Below are 26,427 nucleotides of genomic sequence, written 5' to 3' on the forward strand. Positions count from 1 at the left end.
AAGAAGCTTCTCCAAATCACAAAATCACAAAACAGATTATTAAAATTCTTTACAAAACAGACTCATGTGAACCTGCCAGAGTGAAGGCACTTGTAATTAAGGTAAAGAAAAGAAAGTTCAACCAAAAGAGTTTGTTGATTATTTTCTTCACAAATTGGATTCCACACTGCTACTTACTTAGGAATAACAGAATAAAGCTCAACTGTATTTGCTTATACCATAACTTCTGCATTACAGAAGGTAGTAAGACGTTATCTCTTAAACGAGAAAAGTAACGTTCAGAAAAGTAAAAATAAAGTGACCTCTGTATGCATCACAATAAATGTTCTTCTTTCCTATCTGAAAAAGATTTGTGATAATTCAGTATATCTACTTCTTTCCCACTGACTGGCAGAATATGGCTTTGGATATGAGTATAAATTTTGGCTTTGCCTCTTATCAGCTGGGTAACTTGGGTAAGCTACTAATCTCCTTACAAGACCTCAGATCTCTCATGTGATAAAATAGAGATTTTTAGTATGTTTTCTGTTATGAGGATTGAATTAGGTAATATATGTTAAATTAATTATTTGTTTTAAAAAAATTTTTCTTTAGAGACGGTCTCTTCTGTCACCCAGGCTGGAGTGCAGTGGCACGATCAGAGTTCACTACAGCCTCCTGGGGTCAAACAATCTGCTTGCCTCAGCCTCCCAAGCAGCTAGGACTACAGGTGTGTGCCACCAAGCTCATTAATGTTTTAATTTTTTGGTAGAGACAGGGTCTTACTACGTTGCCCAGGTTAGTCTCAAACTCTTGGTCTCAAGCAGTCCTCCTGCCCTGGCTTCCCAAAGTGCTGAGATTATAGGCACTGTCTGGTCTGTTAAATTTAAAGTACGGTACAGGAATAAAATTGGTGCCAAAATTAATAGCTAGTAGTCATTTATTTATTATTTCAAAAATATTCATCAAATATCTATTATGTGCCAAGCATTGCTTTAGGTGCCAGGGTATAGCAATGAACAAATCAATATAATTTCTGCCTTCATGAGACTTACATTATCATAAATTATTAGTATGATTTACAATTTACAATGCAAGGAAACTAGATGGTCTAACTAGATTTTATGAGGCATTACAGTGACTTCATTAAAGAGCATACCCATACCAATTAACCATACATGTGAAATACAACTGTCTATATATAACCCAATACACCAAGAAAGTACTAGAAATGAGAACGATAGAATTTACTTATGAAATTTATATACATGAAATAACTATCTGGGAAACCAGAGGTGCCACAACTGCTTTCTACCCAAGGATCTCCTTATGAGGTAAACCAGTATGATTACCAGAAAAATAACAAATATGGAAAGAAAATCTGACTTACTCTAAAAGGATGTAAGCATTACCTTTTAAGCATTTGAGAGTTTCTGTGCTGCACACATCCACCCTCATAGTTGACAACTGCTTTTCCTTCAGTTCTATCTGATCTTCTGAGCGCTTGTATAGCAACAGCTCTTCAATTAGGGCCTGAGACTAAACACAGACCAGAGTCATATTTCATTTACAAGATCATTCAATTATTCTCAATCTATCTCTCCTCATTTTGTAAAACAAAACAAAACAAACAAAGAAACAAAAACCCTAAAGCTTAACAAAACCCTGGGAGGAAAAAAACTTTTCACTTTTTCTCATGGTCACAGATATTAATGATCAATTCTCATGTCAAAACCATGTTTAGTTATAGACTTCATTTATTTATTTATTTATTTTTTGAGATGGAGTCTCGCTCTGTCACCCAGGTTGGAGTGGAGTGGCGCGATCTCGGCTCACTGCAAGCTCCGCCTCCCGGGTTCACGCCATTCTCCTGCCTCAGCCTCCTGAGTAGCTGGGACTACAGGCGCCCGCCACCACGCCCAGCTAATTTTTTTTTTTTTTTAGTAGAGACGGGGTTTCACCGTGTTAGCCAGGATGGTCTCGATCTCCTGACCTCGGCCTCCCAAAGTGCTGGGATTACAGGCGTGAGCCACCGTGCCCAGCCTAGTTACAGACTTTAAAAGATCCTTTTCCTTAATTACACAAGCTAATTTATGGATACAGAGTTAAGACTAAAACAGACAAAGGTCCACTTATATAGCCTCTTTAAATTTTAATTACATAAACATAGCCTTCTGCTATTCTAAGCAAATTCTAATTTAGAAAGAGTTTCACAGGAAAATAAACTCTCTTGCTGGCATAAATTGAATACGGAACTCAGCTGATAATAGATATACTGGAAGAAGGTTATTTCTACCATTGGGGAACAGATAAAATGCCAAGCAATCTAATCCCAATCTGGGTTCCTTTAGAACAGTTCATGCATGTTTAAAACATCACATGTGTAATTGAATACAGATAAATCTTATTGGACTATACAGGAAAGTATAATACAAAAGGGGTGAATAATACTTTGCTATATTAAACAAATTCTGTAACTTACTCGAAATTCAGCAACTATCTTAGACTTGAGAGCAGCTTTTGGATTTGTAGATGCTGTTGGAATTAAACAAAAGGTCATTAAGAATACAGACATAAAAAGTTGACTAACAGGAAAAACTTTAGGTCTATAGTTAAAGATATACTCTGAACATATGGCAAACATGCACATTTAAGTCATGATTCCTAAAATAAATAATGGACTAGGAAATTTGAACATTCCTAAATGTGGTCAATGTAAAAATATGCTATTTAGACAGACCTAACCTACTTACCTCCAACAGACCCCTGAGGTCATAAAGTCCTAGAATTATTGATTTGGAGACACCGAGATACATCAAGTACCTTTTTTTCCTAGTCTGGGTGTAAGAGGATCTAACTACCTCAAATTAAGAGTGTTCAGGAACAGGACATCCAATTAATCCTGAGCACTGGCTGAAGAAAATTAGTGACAAATAACTCTATTCCTATATATTTACCCTTTGAATTTCTTTTTCTGCTGACTCAATTCATAGCAAAAATAGGCAAGGAAACTTCTAGGTATATTAATACTGTGGTTGAACTTTGGCTGAAATGACGACTCCTGTTGTTCCTAAGCATGCAACTTATGACCAAAAAGATGTCTGAGGACTCCCTTAATCATGATGGATATCATATGCTCGCTGGAGCAAAACCATCCCAAGTGTCTCGTTTCACCTCCCAATTCTCACTGTCTTTTACTTTGTTCCCTCCACACCTTCAAGTCTCTCTCAATATTCCTCAGTTTGCCCACAGCAGCCTATCACATGCAGTATTCCATTCCCTTGATCTCATGCTGGGTAAATATGATAAATATAACAGGAGCTCCCATTACAGAATGAGCTTCTGGCCAGGATCTGAGGCCCATGTCTAATTTGGTAGAGTATATCCCCCAAATCTGGAGATTTCATGGTTCCCACAGAAATGCTTCTTAATGCCTAGTCTCCTCTTCAGATCTGTTGTTTAATGCCAGCTGCCTCTAACATCATATATCCTTGAACCTGAAAATTATCCTGGACACTATCAAGTATTTTTTTCTTCTTTCAATCCCCCAACTACTCTTGAATCTTCACTCAATTAAACCCTTTTCTGCATTTCCTTTGTTTTAAAGTGTAGTTTTTGTTTGCTTTTTTTTTTTTAGAAGTATCTCCATGATGGCTTGTTTAGCATAGGTCACTGGGAGCCTCCCAGGCCTGGAAAACAGGCTTGCCCATGGTTTATGCCAGGTACGATGTAAAATGGTCTACATTTTCTTCTGCTCCAAAAAGAGGAGGTAATTTTATATTAGTTGAGATTTTGTTCCTTACTTTGTGATTTCTTCCACTGCTTATTCGGTTGTTTGTTCAGATTTTCTTTCAGCTGCTTCTGAGTTTTGAAAGTGGTACCTGGAAAACATTTCAGTTTTTGCAATCTGGCATTATGGGAAGCTGTTCTGTCTGTCCACTTCAGTGCCAAAGTTGCAGCATGAAAAAAGGCAATCCGAGACTGTGTGTTGTTTCTTTCTTTCCTTTTCTTTCATTTTTATGAAAAAATAGAAATTCCTACCCGATCTAAGAAGCTGTCAAATAAACACGATTTTTATTATCAGCGAAATTACTAATTCTGAAAAGAATAGGGGAGGAGGCTTAAAAATACCAATTAACAAATTAAAATGAAGAATTTAACAGCTTCTTAGAAGATGCCATTTTTAAAGCAAATTTCTAGTAAAGTGACGGTCATGGTAGCAGATTATCACCAACTTCTATTCAATAACTTAATTACACGCATATATAATACATAATTCCTTTTAACAAAACAGTACACAACTTACTGTAAATCTAAATCAAAAGACAGTCTAAAGACTGCTGATATATGCTTACTACCAAACAGCTTAGTAAGAACTGACACCCTGTGCAAAAATTCTCCAACAGTAAGGGCACAGGGCAGTGTTTATTAACACAAACAATGAACCATTTGAAACACTCAACGCAAATGCAGGAAAATAACCAGACAGCTTTTACCACTTAATATGCTTGACTTTTGTAGTCACTAAAAAACAAAATCCGACCCCATCCCTAAAACCAATTCTACTTACATTTTAATTCAAACAGATCTATATTTTTCGTAAATATTTAAACAAATAGGGCTAGATTCAAAACTTAATTTTTCACTATTATACAACATGACCAGATCTATAAAATTATATAATTGTAAAGACTGACTCAAAATTTTCTTTCAGGAGAGAAAAAGACTTACTCAAAGCTTCTCTCAATGCCACAATCATTTCTTCTGGGTATACATTTCTATCTTCCCAGATTTTAAAGATTCGTTCTACAGACTTAGAGACAGATGGATCCCTGAAAACAAAGAAAAAGTAATACAGACTATAAAAACCTTGACTTCTACTCCAAACTAGAAATCTGAAAATAAAGTTATCAATAAAATTATTTTCCAAATTTCTTCTGATGTTTATTTCAAAACTTTTTTTCTATAATATCCAGGATTAAAGAAATCTTAAACTTTAAGGATTTTAAGAATCTTAAAATAATTACCAATTCAACACTTTTACAAATGACATAGATGAAGCTACAGATGACATACTGAGAGCTTTGATGGATATGAACTTGAGAGGGCTGGGAATGTGTAGACACAACTGGCATTCTAAAACACAATTACACTAGTACTGAATAAGAAGACAAGGTTTAGCAATGCTATATTTTTTCATTTTTTAAAGGTTTAGAAAAAAAATCATGAACCAATCACATACTGTAACATGTTTTCTAAAAAACTATTACATAATACTATCAGAATACATAGTAAGAATGAGGGAAGTAAAGGGTATTGGTTTATTCTGTTTGGTTCACAGATGAACTTCTGGTTCAAGTTGGCTACCTAACTTTAAAAAATGTTGACTGGGCACAGTGGCTCACGCCTGTAATCCCAGCACTTTGGGAGGCCGAGGTGGATGGATTGCCTGAGGTCAAGAGTTCGAGACCAGTCTGGCCAATTTTGGGAGGCCGAGGTGGGAAAATCACTTGAGCTTGGAAGTTTAAGACCAGCCTGGGAAACAGAGAGAGACCTCATCTCTACTAAAAATGAAAAAATTAGCCACATGTGGTGGCACACATTTGTAGTACCCCCTATATGGGAGCCTAAGGCAAGAGGATCTGTACTGTACTCACTGGTGATCACAACACTGCAACCCAGCCTGGGCCACAAAGCAAGACCTTGTCTCAAAAAAAAAAAAAAAAAAAAAAGTGTTAAAGTAGAAGTGAATGAGAAATAATTACCAATAAAGTTAATAATTTAAGTAAAGATTTTAATTATGTCTTATGTGAAATGTAGAAGAAATAAAAAACAATGCAGGAAGGGCATAACCATTGTCAGGAAGAGGAATCAAACTGGTGTGATCTCAGGAAGCAAAACAAGGACAAAAGTATGAAGCCGTAGAGAAAAGAAATTTTATTCTAGCATATCTGCCAAAGAACAGAAACCATTCTAATAATTTAACAGATCTATCAAAAGACAAAACAGGAATTTAACCTCTCCTTAAGTGAATCCACCAAACCATACGGAGATTGAAGACTTAAAAAAAAAAAAAAAGCTATGTCAAACTTAAGGCCTCTTTCAAGGATGAGAGTCTATGAATCCATAACATCACGTGTTCACAAAGAATTTTTTTCTTGCCTAAGAATGGCTTATGTAAGAAACAGAGAAAATTGTATTAAACCTTACAATTTTGTTTTTTTTGAGACAGGGTCTCACTCAGTTGTCCAGGCTGAACTATGGTGGCGTGATCTTGGCTCACTGCAGCCTCAGCCTCCTGGGCCCAAGTGATCCACCTGCATGTGACATGCTTTATTGCAATATTTGCTTTATTGTGGTGGTTTGGAACTGAAACCTCAATATCTCCAAGGTATGCCTGACTATGTGTGTGACTGGTTTCAAATACAATACTAAGATTTATAGGAGAAAAAGACTATAAGATAGTAATGCTGAAATTGTTATCTTGTAAATCTCCATTTGGTGAAAGTGAGTGGATTTTTCTTTATACTTTTCACAATTTTCTGTGTTCTATAATGTTTAGATATGGCCGGGCGCGGTGGCTCATGCCTGTAATCCCAGCACTTTGGGAGGCCGAGGGAGGTCGATCACAAGGTCAAGAGATCGAGACCATTCTGGCCAACATGGTGAAACCCTGTCTCTACTAAAAATATAAAAATTAGCTGGGTGTGGTGGCACATGCCTGTAATCCCAGCTACTCAGGACACTGAGGCAGGAGAATTGCTTGAACCAAGGAGTCAAAGGTTGCAGTGAGCTGAGATTGTGCCACTGCACTCCAGCCTGGAGACAGAGTGAGACTCCGTTTAAAAAAAAAAAAAGTTTAGATATGTACTTACCATTGTTACAGCTGCCTATAGTATTCAATACAGTGACATGCAGTGCAGGTTTACAGCTGAAGAGCAATAGGCTACACAACATAGCTTCGGTTTTTAGTAGGCTATGCCATCTATGTTTATGTAAGTACACTCTAGGATGTTCAAAGGATAAAATTCCCTAATGACGCATTTTTCAGAACATATTCTTTTTTTCTTTGGAGACAGAGTCTTGCTCTGTCACCCAGGCTGGAGTGCAATGGTGTGATCTCGGCTCACTGCAACTTCCGCCTCCTGGGTTCAAGCGATTCTCCTGCCTCCGCCTCCAGGGTAGCTGGGATTATAGGTGCCTGCCAGCACGCCCAACTAATTTTGTATTTTTTTTTTTTTTAGTAGGGAGGGGGTTTCACCATGTTGGTTAGGCTGGTCTTGAACTCCCGACCTCAAGTGATCTGCCCGCCTTGGCCTCCCAAAGTGCTGGGATTACAGGCGTGAGCCACCGCACCTGGCCTCAGAACATACTCTTGATGTTAAGCAATGCATGACTTTTTTTTTTCTTTTCTTGAGATGAGTCTTGCTCTGTCGCCCAGGCCGGAGTGCAGTGGCATGATCTTCGCTCACTGCAACCTCCGCCTCCTGAGTTCAAGCGATTCTTCTGCCTCAGCTTCCCAAGTGGCTGGGACTACAGGCCAGTGACACCATGCCCGGCTAATTTTTCTATTTTTTTTTTTTTTTTTCAGCTGAGATGGGGTTTCACCGTATTGGCCAGGCTGGTCTCAAACTCCTGACCTCAGGATCTGCCTGCCTCGGCCTCCCAAAGTTCTGGGGTTACAGGCGTGAGCCACGGTTCCCAGCTCAACTTTTTTTTTTTTTTTTAAATAATGAGAGAAAGAATCTCAGCATAAAAAAATATAAGAAGTGACAGTAGAGTCTGTTCTTTCTGGTTAATAAACCTCTAGAAAATTGTAAGGTTTAGGCTGGGCACGGTGGCTCACGCCTGCAGTTCTAGCACTTTGGAAGGCTGAAGCTGGCGGATCACTTGAGCCCAGGAGTTTGAGACCAGCCTGGGCAACGTGGCGAAACCCCATCTCTGCAAAAAATATAAAAACTAGCCAGACGTGGTGAGGCACGCCTGTAGTCCTAGCCACTTGGAGGGCTGAGGTGGGAGAATCGCTTGAGACCAGGGGTTTGAGTCTGCAAGTGAGCCCTGACAACACCACTGCACTCCAGCTTAGGTGCCAGAGTAAGACTCTGTCTCTAAAAACAAACCAATAAATTTTTAAAAAGTTACATTTACACTATACTATAGTCAATTAAGTGTGCAATAACATTATGTATTAAAAACAATATACATGTTAGTTAAAAAAATACTTTATAGCTAAAAAACTCTTTAACAATCATCTGAGTCTCTGGCAAATCACATTCTTTTTGCTGGTGGAGGGTCTTGCCTTGATGTTGATGACTGATCATGGTAGCTGGAACTACAGGCATGCACCACCACACCCAGCTAATATTTGTATTTTTAGTAGAGACAAGGTTTCACCATGTTGGCCAGGATGGTCTCAATCTCTTGACCTCGTGATCTGCTTGCCTTGGCCTCCAAAGTCTTGGGATTACAGGCGTTAAACCACCATGCCTGGCCTCAATGTTGATATTCTGACCTCTCCCCATGAATCACAAATGTTCTTCATGCCATCTAGAATGGTGAATCCTTTCCAGAAGGTTTTCAATTTCCTTTGCCCAGATCCATAAAAGGAATCATTATTAGTGGCAACTACAGCCTTACAAAATTTCTTTCTTTCTTTCTTTTTTTAATAATAGAGACTAGGTCTCACAATTTTGCCCAGACTGATCTCGAACTCCTGAGCTCTAGAGATCTTCCCATCTCGGACTTCCAAAGTGCTGGGATAACAGGCGTGTGCCACCGTGCCCAGCCTGTATTTTTTCTTTTTATTTGAGATGGAGTTTTGCTCTTGTTGCCCAGGCTGGAGTGCAATGGCGCGATCTCAGCTCACTGCAACCTCTGCCTCCTGGGTTCAAGCAATTGTCCTGCCTCAGCTTCCTGAGTGGCTAGGATTACAGGCGTGTGCCACCATGCCTGGCTAATTTTTATTTTTAGTAGAGATGGTGTTTCACCATGTTGGCCAGGCTGGTCTTGAACTCCTGACCTCAAGTGATCCATCCACTAGCCTTGGCCTCCCAAAGTGCTGGGATTACAGGTGTGAGCCACCATGCCCAGCCCTGTATTTCTTTCTTTTAGTTTTTTTTTTTTTTAATTGAGACGGAGTCTTGCTCTGTTGCCCAGGCTGGAGTGCAGTGGCGATCTCGGCTCACTGCAAGCTCTGCCTCCAGGGTTCACACCATTCTCCTGCCTCAGCCTCCTGAGTAGCTGGGACTACAGGCGCCTGTCACCACACCTGGCTAATTTTTTGTATTTTTAGTAGAGACGGGGTTTCACGGTGTTAGCCAGGATGGTCTCGATCTCCCGACCTCGTGATCTGCCCGCCTCGGCCTCCCAAAGTACTGGGATTACAGGCATGAGCCACCATGCCCAGCCGGTTTGTATTTCTTAAACAACAAGAATTGAAAGGTCAAATTACTCCTTTATCCATGGGCAGAATAAATGCTGTGTTAGCAAGCAAGAAAATAACATTAATCTCCTTATACATCAGAGCTCTTGGGTGACCGGGTGCATTGTCAATGAACAGTAATATTTTGTAAAGAATCTGTGTTTTGTTTTTTTTTTCCTGAACAAGAGCAGGTCTCAACATTGGGCTTAAAATATTCAGCAAACCACATTGTAAACAGATGTGCTGTCACCTGGGCTTTGTTGTTCCATCTACAGAGCACAGACAGAATAGATTTAGCATAATTTTTAACAGCCCTAGGATTTTCAGAATTGTATATGAACACTGGCTTCAACTTAAAGTTGCCAGCCAGCTGCATTAGCTCCTAACAAGAGAGTCAGCCTGTGCTTTGAAGCAAGGACTGACTGCTTTCTAGCTATGAAAGTCCTACATGGCATCTTCCAACAGAAGGCTGTTTCATCTACCTTGAAAATCTGCTGTTTACTGGAGCCACCTTCATGAGTGATCCTAGCTGAAGCTCCAGACAACTTGCTGCTGCTTCTACATCAGCACTTGCTGCTTCATCTTACACTTTTGTGTTATACAGATGACTTCTTTCCTTAAATCTCATGAACCTATTTCCACAGCTTCCTCACCTCTCTCAATCTTCATAGAATTGAGGAGAGTTAGGGCCTTGCTCTGGATTAGGCTTTGGCTTTATGTTGTATCTGGCTTGATCTTCTATCCAGGACACTAACTTTCTCCATATTAGCAATAAAGCTATTTTGCTTTCTTATCATTCATGTGTTCACTACAGTAGCATTTTTAATTTCCTACAAGAACTTTGCATTCACAACCTGGCTAACTGGTGCAAGAGGCCTAGCTTTCAGCCTATCTTGGCTTTCAACATGTCTTACTCACTAAGCTTAATCTTTTCTAGTTTTTTATTTAAAGCGAAAGACGTGTGACTCTTCCTTTCACTTGAACACTGAGAGGCCACTGTAGGGCTATTAATTGTTCTAATTTCAATATTGTGGTGTCTCAGGGAATAAGGAGGTCCCAGGAGATAGAAAGAGATGGGGAATGGTGGGTTAGTGCAATCAGAAAACACACAACATTTATCAATTAAGTTCACTGTCTTACATGGACGAAGTTAGGAATACGTAAAAACAATTATAATAGTAACATCGCTGATCACAGTTCACCATAACAGATCCAATAAAAATTTGAAATGTTGCAAATATTACCAAAATGTGACACAGAGACATGAATGAGCATATGTACGAAAAATAGCACCAATAGGCACAGGGTTGCTACAAACCTTCAATTTCTAAAAACAACCACATTACCTGCAATGCACAATAAAACAAAGTATGCCCTAACTCTCTTCACATAAAAAAAATTCTATTCTATTATTTTCACTTAACAAACATTTCCCCATGTTCCAATCAACTCTTTATAACTGTTCCTTTCTTTATTTTTAATTTTTATTTTTGGAGATAGGGTCTCACTCTGTCACCCAGACTGGAGTACAGTGGCGTGATCTCAGCTCACTGCAACCTCCACCTCCCAGGCTCAAGTGATTCTTCTGCCTCAGCCTCCTGTGTAGCTAGGATTATAGATGCACACCGCTACCACCTGGCTAATTTTTGTATTTTTGGTAGAGACAGGGTTTCACCACGTTGGCCAGGCTGGTCTTGAACTCCTGACCTCAAATGATCCACCCGCCTCGGCCTCCCAAAGTGTTGGGATTACAGGCGTAAGCCACGGTGCCCAGCCCTAAACATTACTTTTAATGACTACACAATACTCCATTAGTATTTATAAATTTATATTTAATGTTCTTAAACTTTATTCATAAGGGTTTCTCATATTTTCTGTTAAAGCTATTCTTAAATATCTAAGAACAGCTTTAACTGTTCTTAAAATTCTTAAAAACTGTTTTTATATATGTATGTATGTATACATACATACATATATGTATGTATGTCTCGCTCTGCTGCCCAGGCTGGAGGGCAGTTGCACGATCTCAACTCACTGCAACCTCTGCCTCCCAGGCTCAAGCAATTTTCTTGCCTCAGCCTCTCCAGCAGCTGGGATTACAAGGCATGCGCCACCATGCCCAGCTAATTTTTGTATTTTTTGGTAGAGACAGGTTTTGCCATGGTGGCCAGGCTGGTCTTGAACTCCTGGCCTCAAGTGATCTGCTCGCCTCAGCCTCCCAAAGCACTGGGATTACAGGCATGAGCTATCACTCCTGGCCAGGTATTTCATGTATTTTACTGCTAGCATGACTCACCATCCTTATTGCTAACTTCTCAGAGTAAAACTCACTTATTAAGTCTGTTGATGGTTCAGTGCTTTTTGTTGGTTAAAAAAAAAATTATATACCTGTGTGTGTTTGTGTATACACACTATATATATACATATATATGCATATATACACATAATATATAACTATATATAACATTATGTATATATAACATATATAACATTATGTATATTACATATATTATACACATAATATTATATATCTTCCTAACTTCCCAGTGTAAAACTTATTTATTAGTTTGGTGATGGTTCAGTGCTTCTTCTTGGTTGAAAAAAAAATTATGGTAATCCCAGCACTTTGGGAGGCCGAGGCGGGCGGATCGCGAGATCAGGAGATCGAGACCATCCTGGCTAACACTGTGAAACCCCATCTCTACCAAAAATACAAAAAATTAGCTGAGTGTTGTGGCGGGCGCCTGTAGTCCCAGCTATTCGGGAGACTGAGGCAGGAGAATGGCATGAACCCGGGAGGAGGAGCTTGCAGTGAGCCGAGATCACGCCACTGCACTCCAGCCTGGCTGACAGAGCAAGACTCTGTCTCAAAAAAAAAAAAAAAATTATGTCTCTGTGTGTGTGTATATATAGTGTATATATTATATTATTATATATCATATATATACACAGAGAGAGAGAGAGAGGGTCTGTTTGTCTGTTTGTTGATGGTAAATTATCTGTTTCTGTTTCTGTCTTTATGTTTTCCTGGTTCTTGAAAGTAGTTTTGCTTTGTATGCAAATCTACACTGAAAGCTACTTTCTATCAATGCTATAAAAATATTTTTCACAACTGCCTCTGGCTTCCATTGCCGCCGCTGAGAAGTCTGTCATCAGTTTAACTGTAGTCCTTTTTAAAAAATTAAAAAAATTTTTATGGGTACATAGTAGGTACGTATCTTTTGGGGGTCCATGAGATATGTTGAGATAGTGTGTAATAATGACATCAGAGTATATAATAGGGTATCCATCACCTCAAACATTTATCATTTCTTTGTGTTACAATCATTCCAATTATACTTCTTCCCCAACTCCCTCACCTTGAGATAGGGTCTCACTCTGGTCCCCCAGGCTGGGGTACAGTGGTGCAATCTCGGCTCACTGCAGCCTTAATCTCCCAGGCTTAGGTGATCCTCCCACCTCAGGCTCCTGAGTAGCTGGGACTATAAGCACATGCCACCACACCGGGCTAAATTTCGTGTTTTTTTTAGAGACGGAATCTCACCATGTTGCCCAGGCTGGTCGCAGACTCCTTGGCTCAGGCAATCCTCCCACCTCGGCCTCCCAACATGTCAGGATTACACGTGTGAGCCACCGTGCCCAGCCCCAATTATTACTCTTTAATTGTAGGCCTTTTATACTGATCTTTTATTTTTTTGGCTGCTTTTTTTTTTTATTTATCATTTTCTTATTGTGATTAAATATATGTAACATAAAGTGTGCCATTTCAGCCATTAAATGTACAATTCAGTGGCAGTAACTACATTCACCATGTTGTGCAATTCTCACTACTATTTCCAAAATTTTTCACTACCTCCCTTAGACCTCATCACCTCCCAAAGGCTCCACCTCTTAATACTACCACATTAAGGACTAGGTTTCAACATATGAATTTTGGGGGGACATAAATATTCAGACCACAGTACTCTGTACCAATAACTCCCCCTTACCTCTTTTTCCCAGCTCCTGATAACCTTTAATCTCTCTTTATGGACCTAACAATTCTAGGTATTTTGATAAATGTAATCATACAATATTTGTCCTTTTGTATCTGGCTTATTTCAGCATGTTTTCACGGTTCAACCATTTCGTAGCATTTATCAGACTTTCTTTTTTTTTTTTTTTCTTTTTAAAGATTTAGGGTCTTGTTCCATCACCCAGAAGAAAGTGTAATGTCATTCCTTTTTTAAAGAAAATTGTGGTAAAATACACGTAAAATTTACCATCTTAACCATTTTTTTAGTGTACAGTTCAAAAGTTAAGTATATTCACACTGTTGTGCAACAAAACTCCAAAACTTTATTTTCCCAAATTGGTATACTATATCCACTAAACAATAACTCCCAATTCTCCCCTTTCCCCAGCAACCATGATTCTACTTCCTGTCTCTGAATTTGACTACTGAAGGTGACTGATGTAAGTGGCATCATATAATACTTGTCCTTTTGTGACAGGCGTGTTTCACTTAGCATAATGTCATCAAAGTTCACCCATGTTGCAGCATGTATTAGAATTTCCTTCCTTTTTGGCCGGGCGCAGTGGCTCACGCCTGTAATCCCAGCACTTTGGGAGGCTGACGTGGGTGGGTCACCTAAGGTCAGGAGTTCAAGACCAGCCTGACCAACATGGTGAAACCCTGTCTCTACTAGAAATACAAAAATTAGCTGGGTATGGTGGTGCGTGCCTGTAATCCCAGCTACTCAGAAGGCCGAGGCAGGAGAATTGCTTGAACCCAGGAAGCGGAAGTTGCAGTGAGCTGAGATCATGCCGTTGAACTCCAGCCAGGGCAACAAGGACAAAAAAAAAAAATTCCTTCCTTTTTAAGACTGAATAATATTCCATGTTTGTATATATCACACTGTTTATCCATTCATCTACTGACGAACATGTGGATTGTTCTTCCTTTTGGCTACTGTGAATAATGCTGCTATGAACATGCCTATACAAATATCTGTTTAAGTCTCTGTTTCCATTTCTTTTGGGGTATATATCTAGAGGTAGAACTGCTGGATCATGTGGTAATTCTATGTTTAATTTTTGAGGAACCACCAAACTGTTTTCCACAGCAACTGCACCATTTTACATTACTGCAAGAAATGTAAATGGGTTCCAATTTCTCCACATCCTCTCTAAGCCTTGTCATTTTCTAGTTGTTTGTTTGTTTTGAATCATAGTTACCCTAGTAGATGTAAACTCTGGATGCTTTTAAAACTGCTTGTTTTATAATTTCATTACAGTAACTAGGTATAAAATTTTTATTTATGCTATTTAGTATATGTTGTTGCTTCCTATATCTTAGATTCATATTTTTCATCACTTTTAGGGTGTTCTCAGCCAGTGTTATCTTTTTTTTTTGAGACGGAGTTTCGCTCTCGTTGCCCAGGCTGGAGTACAAGGGCGCGATCTCGGCTCACCGCAACCTCCACCTCTCGGTTCAAGCGATTCTCCCGCCTCAGCCTCCCATGTAGCTGGATTACAGGCATGCGCCACCAGGTCCGGCTAATTTTGTATTTTTAGTACAGACGGGGTTTCTCCATGTTGGTCTGGCTGGTCTCGAACTCCCAACCTCAGGTAATCCGCCTGCCCCAGCCTCCCAAAGTGCTGGGATGACAGGCGTGAGCGACCACGCCCAGCCAGACAGTGTTATCTTCTAAAGAACTCAAAAGTTCTCTCCTTTTGTACAGAATCTCCCAGGCTCAAGTGATCCTCCCACCTCAGCCTCCTAAGTAGCTGGGACTAAAAGTACACACCACCACACCTGCCTAATTTGTATTTTTTTATAGAAATGAGGTCCCGCTATGTTACCCAGGCTGGTCTTGAACTCCTGGGCTCAAGTGATTCTCCCACCTTGGCCTCATGTGCTGGGATTATAGGTGTGAGCCACCACGCCTGGCCTTCATTTTTCATTTTCCCCACTCCTTATTTCTCCTGTTGCATTCTGATTTCTTCAGAACTACATTCTTGTGTATTCTCTTTCAAGAGTTCCTATAATTTTTTTCCATCTGTCCAAATATCTTACCTGTTGTTCATTTTGTTATTCCATTTAATCTTTCTCTAACATTTCATATACACTGCTTTACACATTCTGTCTGATAATTCCAATCTCTGAAACTCATTTTGGGAGGAACTAAATTGATGGATTCTCAATTGTGGTGGTCTGTTTTTCTGTGTGTTCAGAGATCTTTCACTGTGAGCACTTTTGTTTTTAACCTATGGGATTCCTTGTGGCCTAAATAGAAAATGTGTTCATATAGAGAAAATATATCTCAGAAGCCAGGGGGAGCTAATTACCCAAGAGCACATTTGCCCTTCTCCAGAGCCTAGTTTAAATGCCAAGATCACATTGTATTAATGTTATCAGCATGCTGGTTCATGTTAGCTTTGCCATTCTAATACATCCACTGTTTTTGGTTCTGCTTAAGTTTTGTCAAGGATGTAGTTATTTTATAACAAAATGACTCCTTGGAATAAGATGGTTGACTATTCTGCCAGAAGTCAAGTCATAATTATATATAAACATCTGTTTCTTCAACTAGACCACAGAACTTCTTCAAAACAGTGATTATAACTTAGTCGTTGTTGTTTCTTTGCTGTTACTAAATAGTAGCTGAATGAATGACAACAGGACATTATCATTTTCTATTTTTTTTTTTTTTTGAGAAAGGTCTCGTACTTTGGGAGGTCGAGGTGGGAGGATCGCTTGAGGCTAGGAGTTCGAGACCAGCCTGGGCAACAGGGTGAAACCTTGCCTTTACAAAAAATACAGAAATTAGCCAGGTATGGTTGCGCACGCCTGTAATCTCAGCTATCTGGGGAGCTGAGGTAGGAGGACTGCTTGAAACCCAGAGGTCAAGGCTGCAGTGAGCCGTGATCGTGCCACTGTACTCCAGCCTGACAGGTTAAAAAGCCACTACTGGCTGGGTGTGGTGGCTCACACCTGTAATCCTAACACTTTGGGAGGCTGAGGCGGGTGGATCAACTGAGGTTGGGAGTTCGAGACCAGCCTGACCAACATGGAGAAACCCCGTCTCTACTAAAAATACAAAATTAGCCAGGAGTGGTGGTGCATGCCTGTAATCCCAGCTACTTGGGAGACTGAGGCAGGAGAATCGCTTGAACCTGGGAAGCAAAGGTTGTGGTGAGCTGAGATCGCACCACTGCACTCCAACCTGGGCAACAAGAGCAAAACTCCATTAAAAAAAAAAAAAAAAGCCACTACTGTCCACAATGTCAATTTTCACAGAATTTACAATCACCACAAACCATGTAACATGCTTAGTTACAAAACCTTTTGTTCTTTGATTTTTAAGTTAAAAAAAAAATTGGCTGACCTTGTAGAATTGCTAGGATGTTCAACAGCGACCTTATAGAATTGCTAGGATGTTCAACAGATGCTTTCTTTGCTAGTGACACCCCCCTTACTCTTATAACAGGAAGGTACTAGCAAATTACTTCAAAGGGTAAAGTTGATAAAGTACAAGAGGAGGTGTCCAGATGTCACAGTTACATAAAACTAAACACCACAATCTTGTACCTCACTCAGAGGGGTCTCTTTTCTTTATCAATACCTCATTACTGGGAAGTCATCAGAATAATGTGCTGTCTTACAGGTCCTTAGTAACATTTGCTAATTGTCTGAATAAAAGACTAAGTAATGGGTTGACTCAGGCCAGGTAGCACACACCTATAGTGCCAGCTACTTGGGAGGCTGACGCATAAGAATAGCTCGAGACAGGGAAAGTGAGGGAGGAAGGATCACCTCGAGAGACAGTCAATACTTAGTCAAAAAACCTTGAAGCTGAAAAACAGTGTATGAGGACAGATTTTTTTTTTTTTTTTTTTTTTTGAGACAGAGTCTCACTCTGTTACCCAGGCTGGAGTGCAGTGGCGTGCCATCTTGGCTCACTGCAACCTCTGCCTCCCAGGTTCAAGCGATTCTCCTGCCTCAGCCTCCCGAGTAGCTGGGATTACAGGCGCCTGTCACCATGCCCAGCTAATTTTTTGTATTTTTAGTAGAGATGGGGTTTCGCCATGTTGGTCAGGCTGGTCTCGAACTCCTGACTTCAGGTGATCCACCCACCTTGGCCTCCCAAAGGGCTGGGATTACAGGCGTGAGCCACCACGCCTGGCGAGGATAGATTTTCATTCTAAAAATTCAAAAATTTGCCACTCTGTATCTCCTAATATAATTCCCATTCATATAACTTACTTTGTCTACGACAAATATCTTCCCTAATGTATCACTTTAATTTTGTTATCTTTTGTAATGCAGAAGTTTAATTTTTATGTAATCAAACTCAAATATTTTTATTATAGTTTTTTGTATCTTAAGAGCCTTTATTCCCTATAACCATAAAAATATTTATATTTTCTTCAAATATTTTAAAGTTTTATTTTACACACCAAAGTAATTCACTTGGAATATATTTCTGTGTACAGTGTAGGAAATCATTTAACTTTATTTTTTCTATACAGAAAGTGTTATACCCCAGAATCCTGTATTAAAGAGTTCATATTTGAGACAGAGTCTCACTACGTCACCCAGGCTGGAGTGCAATAGCATGATTATGGCTCACTGCAGCCTTGACCTCCTGGGCTCAAGAGATCCTCCTGCCTCAGCCTCCTGAGTAGCTGGAAACACAGGCACACGCCACCATATCCAGCTAATTTTTGTATTTATTGTAGGGATGGGGTCTTGCCATGTTGCTTAGGTTGGTCTCAAACTCCTGGGTTCAAGCAATCCACCCACTTTGGCCTCCCAATGTGTTGGGATTACAAGTATGAGCCACCACACCACACCCAGATACCTTAACATTTTCTTTCTTTTCTTTTTTTTTTTTTTGAGATAGAGTCTTGCTCTGTTGCCCAGGCTGGAGTGCAGTGGGGCAATCTCGGCTAACTGCAACCTCTGCCTCCTGGGTTCAAGCGATTCTCCTGCCTTAGCCTCCCGAGTAGCCAGGACTACAGGCACGGGCTACCACGCTCAGCTAATTTTTGTATTTTTAGTAGAAATGGGGTTTCACCATGTTGGCCAGGATGGTCTCGATCTCCGGACCCCAAGTGATCCACCCGCCTTGGTCTCCCAAGGTGCTGGGATTACAGGCGTGAGCCACAGTGCCCGGCCTTTGTTTTTCTTTTTAAAAACTTTTTATTTATTTATTTATTTACTGAGACTCAGTCTCACTGTATCACCCAAGCTGGAGTGCAGTGGCGTGATCTCGGGTCACTGCAACCTCCACTTCCCGGGTTCAAGTGATTCTCCTGCCTCAGCCCTCCAAGAAGCTGGAACTACAGGCACATGCCACCATGGCCGGCTAATTTTTATATTTTTAGTAGAGACGGGGTTTCACTACGTTGGCCAGGCTGATCTTGAACTCCTGACCTCATGATCCGCTCGCCTTGGCCTCCCAAAGTTCTGGGATTACAGGCGTGAGCCATAGCACCCGGCCTATCTTAACCATTTTCAAGTGTACAATTAAATGGCATTACGTACATTCGTATTGTGCAACCATCACCACCACCCATATCTCCAGAACTCTTTTCATCTTGCAAAACTGAAACTCTATACCCATTGAACAATAACTCCCCATTCCCTGCCCCCTACCCCAGTCCCTGGCAAACACTATTCTATTCTCTCTTACAATGAATTTGACACTGAAAGTACCTCACTGTGTATTTGTTTTTTATTTCATTAGTTTCTGCTCTTATTTTATTATATCTTTCCTTTCTTGGGCTTATTTTGCTCTTCTTTTAAAACTTCTTGAGATGGATACTTAGCTCACTGATTTTTAGAGCATTTTCATGTTCCTTTATAATGCTTTACATATATTAGCCTATTTAATCCTCACAGCATCCCTAAGAGACAAACTGTACTATTATTCTCATTTTACAGATGGGAAAACTGAAGCACGAGAAAGTTAAATAAACTACTCTACCAAGTAAGAGATCCAGGATTTAAACCCAGGTAACCTTGCAAGTTTGACTCCAAACCTTGCATTTTTAATCTCTAAGCTCTGCTGCTTCCCAAGGAGGAAGAGCTACTCCATGGAGAAAAATTCATAAGCACTTATATTAAGATATAGAGTATGAGCATTTGGCTAGAGCAATGTCTCATTACTGGGATTCAGGAGAGCTGGTGGTAAGGATGGGAAGATTGAGATTTGACTGTAGAAGGCTTTAAGTGGCATCCTTTTTTTGTTTGTTTGTTTGAGACAGGGTCTCACTCTGTTGCTCAAGGCAGAGTGCAGTGACACCACCACAGCTCACTGTAGCCTCCACCACTCAGGCTCAAGCGATCCTCCTGCTTCAGCCTTCCAAGTAGCTTGGACCACAGGCATATGCCACCACACCCAGTTAATTTAGTAGAGATGAGGTCTCCCTATGTTGCCCAGGGTGGTCTCAAACTCCTGGGCTTAGGTGATACTGCTGCCTTGGCCTCCCAAAGTGCTGGGATTATAGGCGTGAGCCACCACACCCAGCCCTCTCTTATTTTTTAATGTTCAGTTTCGTATCTCCAAGTAGTTTTATATGATTTATTTTATCATCAGTATCCTCATCTGTAAAATGAGGATAATAATCTTTGCCCCTAATTATATCATATATTTGATTTGAGAATCAAAAAAGATAATAAAGATGGAAGGAAATTTCTTTTTCTTTTTTTTTTTTTTGAGACGGACTTTTGTTCTTGTTGCCCAGGCTGGAGTGCAATGATGCGATCTCGGCTCATTACAACCTCTGCTTCCCAGGGTTCAAGCAATTCTCCTGCCTCAGCCTCCCGAGTAGCTGGGATTATAGTATGCGCTACCACGCCTGGCTAATTTTGTATTTTTAGTAGAGACGGGGTTTCTCCATGTTGGTCAGGCTGGTCTCAAACTCCTGACCTCAGGTGATCCACCCGCCTCGGCCTCCCAAAGTGCTGGGATTACAGGCGTGAGCCACCTCACCCGGCCAGAAATTTCTTAAATCATAAAGCAATATAAAAATATATTTTAAAGGTTTTCAGAGTATGCCTTGCTAATATTAATTTGTTAATAATAATAATAGCAGTAGTAGGCACAGTCATCTTCCTCATCATAGCAGCAGCTAACATTTATTGTTTATTAAATGTCAGTTACTGTTCTAAGCCCTTCATATATATTATTAACTCTTTAGTTTCCACACTTTATGAAGTAGGTACTATTACTGGATTCATTATACAGATGAGAAACTAATTTTATTTACCTAAAGTTATAGAGTTATGAGGTGGCAGAGCCAGAATTCAAATCTATGCACACTGGTTCCAGAGACTATGGTCTTAAACCATTGTATCTCTGGACATCTGTGTGTATGTAGTCTGAAGTGAATGAAAAAGGTAACAGAAACTGGGAAACTAGTTAGCAGGCTATAATATTAATTTAAATATATCAAACAGAGCAACAATAATAGAAAATTAAAAGGCAGAGAGAAAAGGAGGAAGAAACTTTAACAGAAGAATCAGTCCCTGGTAAGTGACTAAGAAATAAGAAAGAAAAATTAAAGATTACTAAGGGGCTGTTATAAAATGAAAAATTGTAAGTTAGATTTAGGAGGGCTATTTGGCAGAATAGAAATAACAGAGGACTGAGAGTCAGAAAAATCTGGGTTCTAGTCCCAGACTTTTACTAAATTGTCATTTTCCTTTGGGTGGTATCTTAACTGCTCTCGACTTCAGTTTTTCTCATTTTGTAGAAAGAAATAATAAAATCTGGGCCAGGTGCAGTAGCTCATGCCTGTAATCCCAGCACTTCGGGAGGTCAAGGCAGGCGGATCATGAGGTCAGGAGTTCAAGACCAGCCTGACCAACATGGTGAAACCCTGTCTCTACTAAAAATACAAAAATTAGCCGGGCATGGTGGCACTCGCCTGTAATCCCAGCTTCTCAAGGCTGAGGCAGGAGAATCACTTGAACCCAGGAAGCAGAGGTTGCAGTGAGCCAAGATCGTGCTGCTGCACTCCAGCCTGGGCGACAGAGTGAGACTCCAACTCAAATAAAAAGAAAAAAAAAATAGAAATAATAAAATCCAATCTGCTTATCTGCAAAATTAGTTACCATTTATATAGCAATTTTCAATTTATATTGAACATATTTTCATATAAATTGAAACTGTAGGAGTAGGACTTTACACAAAGTAAGGCATGTTAGTGTTTCAGGCATTCTGAACTGAATATGGACATATAACATTTAAGTAGAAATTCTCAACTGGCCGGGTGCTGTGGCTCACACCTGTAATCCCAGCACTCTGGGAGGCCGAGGCGGGTGGATCACCTGGGGTCAGGAGTTTGAGATCAGCCTGACCAACATGGAGAAACCCCGTCTCTACGAAAAATTATAAAATTAGCCAGGCGTGGTGGCGCATGCCTGTAATCCCAGCCTCTCAGGAGGCTGAGGCAGGAGAACTGCTTGAACCCAGGAGGCGGAGGTTGCAGTAAGCTGAGATCCTGCTATTGCACTCCAGCCTGGGCAACAAGAGCGAAACTCTGTCTCAAAAAAAAAAAAAAAAAAAAAAAAATTTGTTTTCAGATTTTGGAATATTTGCATTATCCTTACTGGCTGAGCATCTCTAATTTGAAATCCAAGATGCTCCAATGAGCATTTTCTGTGTGCATCATGTTGGTGCTCAAAAAGCTCCAGATTTTAGAGCATTTTGGATTCAAATTTTCAGATTATGGGTACCAAGCTCATTATTTCCTCAAAATCTGTCATGACACCTTTTCCCAAAAAAGATCATGCATATAATTCTCTATACACCCTTAAGAGTCAATAAAATCACATTAAGCTCTTATATAACAACTAGCATAAATTCATTTTTCAGCTCAATTAAAGATGAAAATGTATAAGCACAAATAATTGCCTTTTACAAAAACCTGGGATAGGGACAGGATTTTGGAAAGCTCTACCCACATTAAAGATATACCTACTCTTACACCATCCTGACGCAATACAAGCAAACCCTCAGTTCTTAAAGGGATTCTTCTATAATCTATACATAACTTATTGAAGTCATTGCTGGTTGCAGAGTAGTCCACAGTTTCCCAAGTGTAACTCAACTCTGACATTCATAGACACTTTTCCTGTGCTTCAAATTAGTGTTTCAACTATTCTGGTCTCATGGTGATGTATATTCAGATAAACTGGCATTTCTGTCCCTTAGCTAGGACCTCTAGGACACAAATGGCAAATACCAGGTTGGTTTAACTTTCATTTTTACCCCTCCCTCTCACATACACATTTTCTTACAATAATAACTAGTATATCTAAAATACAATCTCCAGGTTTCCAGCCCATGGAATTTCCAACCAGTGATGGAAAAGATAAACTGAAATTTAATAAAAATAACTGAAATAACTGGATAAGTACTAGAGAAAATAGTTTCCCGACTTATCTGAAAGTCCTACTTTCCCTTATTTGGGCATCTCTTTTAACATGTGGCTGTGAGTCCACCCCATACCAATTTTTAATCAAGTGAAATCAATAAACACCTTAAAGTAAAGGCATTCAAGGAATAAAATTAATGTCCCTAAAAAGTTGCCCATGGTTCAATATGATCATCAAATGTGTTTTGTCAGCAATATTATTTTTTAAATCTGACAATGTCACACATATAAAAATGGTGTGACTTCATATAAAAATCCAAATTTCTGTCCTGGTTTAAAAGTGAGAAAAGTTTGGCAGCATATGTTAATGTTGGGCTTATATTTCTTCATGGCCATTAGCCTAGGACTGAGTAACTGCTGTCCCTATTAAGTGGATTTTTTCTCACACTCAACCTACTTCACTCATCTGTATTACCTGCCAGGAACTTCTAGACATTTGCCCCCCTTGAATTAAAGGAATCAACATAGCCTTAAGAGAAAAAAATTCAGAAAAGGAATCAGTGTATAGTAGTATTGTGAATAAGAGTTTTATTTATTTTTTATTTTTATTTATTATTATTATTATTTTGAGACGGAGTCTTGCTCTGTCACCCAGACTGTAGTGGCGTGATCTTGGCTCACTGCAAGCTCTGCTTCCTGGGTTCATGCCATTCTCCTGCCTCAGCCTCCTGACTAGCTGGAACTACAGGTGCCCGCCACCATACCTGGCTAATTTTGTGTGTGCGTGTGTATGTGTGTGTGTGTGTGTGTTTTTAGTAGAGACAGGGTTTCACCGTGTTAGCCAGGGAAGGATGGTCTCAATCTCCTAACCTTGTGATCCACCCTCCTTGGCCTCCCAAAGTGCTGGGATTACAGGTGTGAGTTTTAAAAGGGGAAGTGGTGGTTAAGATGGGGCTGTTTAAGGAATACTTAAGTTCTTTATTTGTTTATTTTAGAGATAGCGTCTTGCTCTGTCACCCAGGCTGGAGTGTGGAGTGCCATGGTATGATTATAATTCATTCAGTCTTGAACTCCTGGACTCAAGAGATCCTCCTGCCTTGGCCTCCTGGTAGCTAGGACTACAGGCACATGCCACCACACCTGGCTAATTTTAAATTTTTTTTGTAGAGACAGGGTCTTGCTATATTGCCCAGGCTGGTCTCAAATTTCTGGCCTCAAGTGATCCTCCCACTTCAGCCTCCTAAAAGTGCAAGGATTACAGGTGTGAGAACCATCACACCTGGCATTAAGCTCTTATTTTAATATCCTCTGATTTACCATATAGTTTATAATTTATTTATTTATAAGCAAGAGTGTATTCTGTTTCACTAATACAATCTTCTATTCCTGCTTCCATTATTGTTTTAAGATGTATTTGATAACTGGTAGGGAATTTTAACCTTACTTTTCTTAAAAAAAATTACCTTGGATATTTATCCTTCCACAGGAAATCCTATTGAGATTTTGATTGGGATTACAGAGTATAAATAACATATTAGGAAAGAAATGTATTTTTAACAATACCAAATCTTTTCCTTCAAAAAACCCTATATATCTTCATTTATCCAGATCTTCTTTAATATCCTTTAAATTTTTAAAATTTTCTTTATAAAAGCCTTACATACTTCTTATATTTATTCTTGGGTGGGGTTTTCTTTTATTTTTTGTCTTGCAAGATAAATCTTTCTTCCTAATTACAGTTTAAAATAAGTTGCTGCTGGCATACATAGGAAAGCTACTGATTTTGTATGTTCAACTTGAATCTGGCTATTTAGCTGAGTTATCTTATTAGTTGATCATCATGACTTTCTATGTAGGCTAAGGGTTGGCAAATTATGAACCTCAGACCAAATCTGGCCTGCTGCGTATTCTTATTGGAACATAGCCATACCCATTTGTTTCTGTACTGTTTGGTGCTTCCATGCTAGAATGGCATTGTTAAGGAGCTGTGACAGAGATACTATGGCTCAAAATACCTAAACTACTTAACTATCCACCCTTTACAGAAAAGGGTTGCCCACCTGATGTAGATAATTATATTACCTGCAAATAATGACAATTCTGTCTCTTCTAAATGCATTTTATTTATTAATTCATTCCTTTTTTCTTTTTCTTGAGACGGGGTCTTGCTCTGTCGCCCAGGCTACAGGGCAGAGGCATGATCTCAACTCACTGCAACCTCCACCTCCCAGGTTCAAGCGATTCTTGTGCCTCAGCCTCCCGAGTAGCTGGGATTACAGTTGTGCACCACCACACCCGGCTACTTTTTGTACTTTTACTACAGATGGGGTTTCACCATGTTGGCCAGGCTGGTCTTGAACTGCTGACCTCAAGTGATCTGCCTGCCTCGGCCTCCCAAAGTGCTGGGATTATAGGCATGAGCCACTGCACCTGACCTATTTATTCATTCATTCATTTCTAAATAAATGGAACCCCCAGCATGATGATCAACAGTAATGATAATGAAGGACTTCTGTCTTGGAATGCTTTGCTTCATCATTACGTATGATGTTTACTACAGGTTTCTGAAGACATGTTTCACTGAGTTAAAACATTCTTGGGGGCTTAAGGTTTTAATTTAAGAACGGTACTTTATTCCGAGATTATGTCCTCCTCACTTTTTTCCATGAAATAATGGTAGTAACACACAGAGTAGTTGTTTTTAAACATATCTTTACATGGTTTAAAAAAAAAAAAAGGTTGACAACTGTATATTAATCCATGAAATAGGTCATGAAATTCAAGTCTAGGAAACACTAGGCTAAGTTATAGATACTACAGTGATATTTATAGCAGAAACTCTGGTGTATTGTTGTTCTTATTCACAATTATACTGGGTTTTATATATAAAGAGGCAGCATGGATTAGTGGTTAAGTGGCAAACAACATGGGCTTTGGATTTAGACAGCCTGAAGTGGGAATCTGGCTCTCTGCCTCCAGGTAGCTCTGAGAGCTTAGGCAATTTACCTAACCTCTCCAAGCCACAGTTTCTTCTTCCTTAAAATTAGGGTAACAAGGCCAGGTGTGTTGGCTCACTCCTGTAATCCCAGCACTTTGGGAGGCGGAGGCGGAGGCGGGCGGATCACCTGAGGTCAGGAGTTCAAGACCAGCCTGACCAACATGGAGAAACCTGTCTCTACTAAAAATACAGAATTAGCTGGGCGTGGTGGCGCATGCCTGTAATCCCGGCTACTCGGGAGGCTGAGGCAGGAGAATTGCCTAATTGCTTGAACCCAGGAGGCGGAGGTTGCGGTAAGCCGAGATTGTGCCACTGCACTCCAGCCTGGGCAACAAGAGCGAAACTCCATCTCAGAAAAAGAAAAAATTAAGGTAAAAATAGTGCCCACGGTATAAAGTTGTTCTCAAAATTAAATGATAAAGCACTTTGTATAATATTCAGTCAATTATAAATATCCAACAAATGGTAGGTGTTATTATTTTATGCACTTATTTACTTAGTACATTCAAGTAGTACCATATTTTAACCTTTTCTAATAGCAAGGTAGACATTTTAAGTTAACAATCCTAAGGAAGGAAGAGGGATCAGTCAGTTCTTTTGTTTTATCTCTTATTTTCAATATATTCCATAATTTGACAGGATCATTCAGTTCTGACTG

General features: G+C 39.8%; 1 protein-coding gene across 10 annotated transcripts in view; it reads right to left on the minus strand.

Annotated features, from left to right (window-relative positions):
• The window catches only part of RPRD2 (regulation of nuclear pre-mRNA domain containing 2), a 112,834-nt gene that overhangs the window by 30,660 nt on the left and 55,747 nt on the right, over positions 1-26,427 (minus strand). For 5 of the 10 annotated variants that reach the window (XM_054474460.2, XM_054474456.2, XM_054474461.2 and 2 more), the window contains exons 3-6: positions 4,711-4,811; positions 3,783-3,860; positions 2,462-2,514; positions 1,392-1,518 (exon numbers count right to left, since the gene is read on the minus strand). In XM_054474460.2, coding sequence (XP_054330435.1) covers positions 1,392-1,518; positions 2,462-2,514; positions 3,783-3,860; positions 4,711-4,811 — 359 coding nt within the window. The remainder of the gene's footprint in view (positions 1-1,391; positions 1,519-2,461; positions 2,515-3,782; positions 3,861-4,710; positions 4,812-26,427) is intronic. The other 5 variants (XM_054474464.2, XM_054474457.2, XM_054474462.2 and 2 more) reach the window with 1 other exon arrangement.

Source organism: Pongo pygmaeus, chromosome 1, assembly GCF_028885625.2.
Source record: "Pongo pygmaeus isolate AG05252 chromosome 1, NHGRI_mPonPyg2-v2.0_pri, whole genome shotgun sequence".
Lineage (NCBI taxonomy): Eukaryota > Metazoa > Chordata > Mammalia > Primates > Hominidae > Pongo > Pongo pygmaeus.